The sequence below is a fragment of the Passer montanus genome, unplaced genomic scaffold (assembly GCF_014805655.1).
Source record: "Passer montanus isolate IOZ18808 unplaced genomic scaffold, ASM1480565v1 scaffold9, whole genome shotgun sequence".
Classification (NCBI taxonomy): Eukaryota; Metazoa; Chordata; class Aves; order Passeriformes; family Passeridae; genus Passer; species Passer montanus.
Genome location: NW_024374367.1, coordinates 16,884,178 through 16,888,807, shown reverse-complemented (window position 1 = coordinate 16,888,807; position 4,630 = coordinate 16,884,178). Strand labels below are relative to the sequence as shown.

Sequence of the window (4,630 nt, the reverse complement as noted above, 5' to 3'; positions counted from 1 at the left end):
GGCGGGCCCGGGGCTCGGGGCTCGGGGGGCGGACAGCGCTGGCCCGGCCCCGGGGTCGTGCGGGGGTCCGTGCCCAGGCCCGCCCCGCCGTCCCCGGAGCTCCGCCGGCAGCGGGACCTTACCCGGGCTCTTCTTCCCCTGCAGCCCCGGGGGCGGCAGTGGAGGCGCGGCGGAGCGGCCCGGCCCCGGCCCCGGGGCCCACGGCCCGGCGGGGCCCTGCGCCGTCCCCCGCGGGTGGCAGCGGGTGAGCAGTCGCAGGCGCGCGGGCAGGACGGCCGGGAGGATCGACGTGTACTTCATAAGGTGAGCCTGGGGCTGTCGCTGAGCTCTGTGGCCTTTCTTGGCAGGGCCACAGGAATCTGACCAGACGTCGCCCTCAAAACTGTTCTTGTCCTTCGTTTTGGGGTTTGTTTTTATGTGTTACTGAAGATTTTTAAGAGAAGAGCAGAATGAGAAAGTCACTGCTGGTTTACTTTCCTTTCCTACCACAGCCCTGAAGGGAAGAAGCTGAGGTCCAAACGAGCACTTGTGGAGTATTTGCAGAAAACTGGGGAGACAACACTGAAAGCAGCAGATTTTGATTTTGCAGCTCCTGGAGGGAGCACACGCTCAGGATTGAGGGGATCTGGCACGGGAGCTGCGAGGACTGACCTGGAAGAGGAGGATTGTCAGAGCAAGGTGCAGGAGCTCCATGCACAGAATGGTGCTGAGGCTGGAATTCAGAACATCCAGGCTGGCAGTGGACACCTGCAAGATGCTACATCTGCTGTGGAAGGCACAGATTTAGTGGTGGTAGGCACAAACCCAGAGGAGAGTTTGAAAACCAGAAGAAGGAGGACAGATGGAAGAAGTGTCCAAACTAGGAAACGTGAGAAGGGCTCAGAAAGGAGGAGCCAAGGTGACCCCAAGAGCAAGAGGCAGAGAGGAGTCTCTAGCACACGGGAGACCAGGCGTGTTGAGAGCAAGCAGCCAGGGACACGTGGAGCTGACAGCCAGGGAGGGGGTGCAGCAGGCGCTGGCCCTGGGGGTGCAGGGACAGCCCCTGCAGCAGCGCCCAGGGCACGGCTGAGGAGAGCGCCTGCCCCGCAGAGGGAGCTGGGCCACCTGCCAAAGCAGGGGCCTTGCTCCGGGGACACGCCTGCTGCGAGCCCTGAGGAGAAACCCTCTGGACTGGGGACAGGGAAGGTGCCAGCTCCGGGGCATGTGGGCAGGCAGGGAGCCCAGTCTGACAGCGAGCTGGATGCTGAGCCCTGGGACAGGACGAGCTTCACAGCAGCCACAATGTCACCAGGTGCGTGCCTGCCAGAGCAGAGGGGCTGCCAGCCCTCGCCTCTGCCCAGGCCTCGTGTTCTGCTTCAGCTCAAGCTGCTCTGACATCCCAATCTCATTTTATCCAACAGCATTTAAATTAATGCAGACCTACTCAAAACTGAAACTTACTGTGCCAAGCTCTTAAGCTGTACAGTATCAGGAGATTTAAGGTACACTTGTGTTCTGTACATGAGCATTCCTTCTGTTTCCATCACTGCATAAAGCAGAAGTGGTGTATGAAACATAACAGCAAAATAATTGCTGTCAGGCAATAATCTGAGGAGATTTAAGGTACACTTGTGTTCTGTACATGAGCATTCCTTCTGTTTCCATCACTGCATAAAGCAGAAGTGGTGTATGAAACATAACAGCAAAATAATTGCTGTTTTTTCTTAATGCTGAAGTTTATTTCTTTACAGAAGAGTCTGTCCCACGAACACAAGTGGAGAGAAGGAAAACAAGTCCCTATTTTTCCAGTAAATACAGCAAAGAAGGTATTGTATTTAGGCAAATACATTTTTTTATGGGGAGGGAACAGGATGGCTCAGGATCAGTGATGATGTGGAAAATTCCTTGCAGCTTGACACTGGCTGCAGCTGTGCCAAGTGGGACAGTCCCCAGCAGCCCTGTAAAGGCTGTGTGGGAGCTGCTTTGCCTCCCTCTGTGCACAGTGCCTGCACAGTAATGCTTCAGAGGTCTTAATTTTTTTTTTGTTTGTTTGTTTCATTAAATAGGTGAAGCCAGCCTTTCCTGTCTAATAAATGTTCCTGTGTTGCTCTGTACAGCCCCCACCCCACCCAGAAGGAAGGTCCTCAGAAAATGGACTCCTCCCCGTTCTCCTTTCAATCTTATCCAGGAAACACTCTTCCATGATCCGTGGAAGCTTCTCATTGCCACCATATTTCTCAACAAAACTTCAGGTAAGCAGAGTAGCAGGAATAGGCGTGTAAATGTTGGGAGGTGTTAGAGGGCTGAAGCAGCTGCCAGTTTCAATGGTATTCATGAAAGAATTTATTTATTTTAACTTGTGCTGCTGTGAAATAATAATCCTTAGTTGGTACCTTGCCTTGGAAAAGCTCACTTGAGAAAGCATATGGATAGTGCAGAAGGAGAACTCCATCCCAGCCTCCTGCTCACGGGATTCTTTCACCAGGGAAAATGGCCATTCCAGTGCTCTGGGAGTTCCTGAAGAAGTATCCTTCTCCTGAGGTAGCCAGGGCTGCAGACTGGAAAGAAATGTCACAGCTGCTCAAACCTCTTGGCCTCTACGAGCTCAGAGCCAAAACCATCATCAGGTTCTCGGGTGGGTTTTCCTGACGTCTGGAACAATCCTGGTTGTGCTGGCAAAAGACAAACAGCTTTGATGCAAAGGCTGCTCTGTGGCTTCTCCTCTGCTGGGTGGGTTGGTGGCTGTTTGGGCAGCATGTGGGATCCACTGGTGTCACACAGGCAAAGCTGCTGATCCCAGTCTGAGCTGGGGAGGAACTGCCAGCCACGGAGACCAGAAACTTGTTGGAGTAGGAGTAGAACAGACCCAAGCACCCGCAGCACTGCTGCTGTGTGTGAGCCCTGTTAGAGGGTGGCTCTGCTCGGGCTTGCTCTGCTGACCTGCACAAGGCCCTTCCAGCTGGGATTTTTCTGGTTCTGTACTCAGAACCTGCCGAGGAGAATTTTTGTTCAGATGAGAGAGATTACAATTAAAACTCCCACGGTGGTTTGTTGAAAAGGAGTTCAAGATTAACCTGTGGGGATTCATGGTCTGCATGCACCAGGAAACACCTGCACACCTGGCTCCAGGTGAGCTGTGCTGTTCTCCCATGGACACACCTGGCTCCAGGTGAGCTGTGCTGTTCTTCCATGGACACACCTGGCTCCAGGTGAGCCGTGCTGCTCTGCCGTGGAGGCAGGTGTGTGCAGGGGGGAGCAGCACGGCTCACCTGGATCCAGGTCTGTGCATAAGACTGCATTGTGGCTTTCATTTGAAATGTGCCAGAGTGAAGTCACGTAACAGGGGCACAGGGTCCTGCCCAGGTGCTCTTTGTGTGCAGGGGCTGAGGGAGCTCTGTGTGCAGCTCTGCGAGGGCAGGGGCTGAGGGAGCTCTGTGTGCAGCTCCGTGTGTGCAGGGGCTGAGCGCTGTGCCTGCCCCGCAGGTGAGTACCTGAGCAAGGCGTGGCGCTACCCCATCGAGCTGCACGGCATCGGCAAGTACGGCAACGACTCCTACAGGATCTTCTGTGTCAACGAGTGGAAGGAGGTGGGTGGTGCCCTTGAGCATCGCCCTTGTGCCCCCTGGCCCTGGAAAACCAACACTCACGATGTTGGAGCGACGAGGGATTTTAGGGTGTTTTAGTAAATATTTGACGTTTTCCCCGAGTCTCAGGTGCAGCCACAGGACCACAAGTTGAACGTGTACCACGCGTGGCTGTGGGAGAACCGGGAGAGGCTGAGCATCGACTGAGCTGAGCTGGGGCTGCCCCGGCCCCACCGCCCCTCGCGTCCCCTCACAGCTCTGGGTGTAAATATTTGTGTGGTGTCATGGCTGGACTCATTGCTATTTTTTTAATAAACGTGTCCCTGTTTGTAGTGCCCGTGTCTCCTTGCAGTACAGCTGCCTCCCGGGGCTGGGGCTCGCTGGGCACAGCCAGCCCGTGCCCACCGTTACCGGAGCGGGGCTGGAGCGATCGGGGCCTGCCCCGGGCGCTGCTGGAGCGGGCTGAGGCGGGAGCCTGTGCGGGGCAGACGGGCGGAGCAGAGCCGCTCGGGGCCGGTCAGTGTCCGGAGCAGAGCCGCTCGGTGCCGGTCAGTGTCCCGGGCCGCGCCGCCCGCCCGGAGCCTGAGGGACGCGCTCCCGCCCGCCCCGGCGGCAGGGCTGCGGGCACGGCCTGCGCTGTGACGCACGCAGGTCCTGTCAGCCCCGTAGCAGGCGCGCTGTCCGTGGCGGCGGGCGGGAAGCTCCGATCGGGGCGCCCCGCCGGACCGACCCTCCCTGCCCGGTGCCACCTCGCCGGGCGGCGGGCTGGCCTCCGCCCCGCCCGCCGACCCCGCCCGCCCCATAAGCGCCTGCGCGCGGAGCCCCGCCCTCTCTCGCCCGGCCCGCGGTGGACGCGCCATCGGCCCCGGTGAGTCCCGGCCGCGCCATCCGCGCCCATCCGTGGCCATCCGCGCCTCGGCGCTTCTGGCACGGACCGCGTTCCTCCCTTTCCCTGCCCTCCGCCGCATCTTTTCCCCGGGGTGCGGACAGCGGCCCCCGCGGGCCGGCACCGGGCCTGTGCCGGCCGGGGCCTCACCCGGGCCCCTTCCCGGGCGGCGGGGCCGCCG

At 58.8% G+C, this 4,630-nt stretch overlaps 2 protein-coding genes across 2 annotated transcripts in view; both read left to right on the top strand.

Annotated features, from left to right (window-relative positions):
• Positions 1-4: 4 nt before the first annotated feature.
• On the top strand, positions 5-3,895 carry MBD4 (methyl-CpG binding domain 4, DNA glycosylase; the record flags this gene model as incomplete). Its single annotated transcript, XM_039734258.1, has 7 exons — positions 5-303; positions 492-1,291; positions 1,731-1,805; positions 2,097-2,231; positions 2,465-2,614; positions 3,463-3,566; positions 3,693-3,895. Coding segments are annotated over 7 exons (1,641 nt in total), but the record flags the coding sequence as incomplete, so codon positions are not given.
• A 475-nt stretch (positions 3,896-4,370) lies between these two features.
• RPL32 (ribosomal protein L32) overlaps positions 4,371-4,630 on the top strand; it is a 2,088-nt gene continuing 1,828 nt past the window's right edge. The window contains exon 1 of the mRNA XM_039695559.1: positions 4,371-4,431. The gene's annotated coding sequence lies outside the window, so the exon portion shown is untranslated. The remainder of the gene's footprint in view (positions 4,432-4,630) is intronic.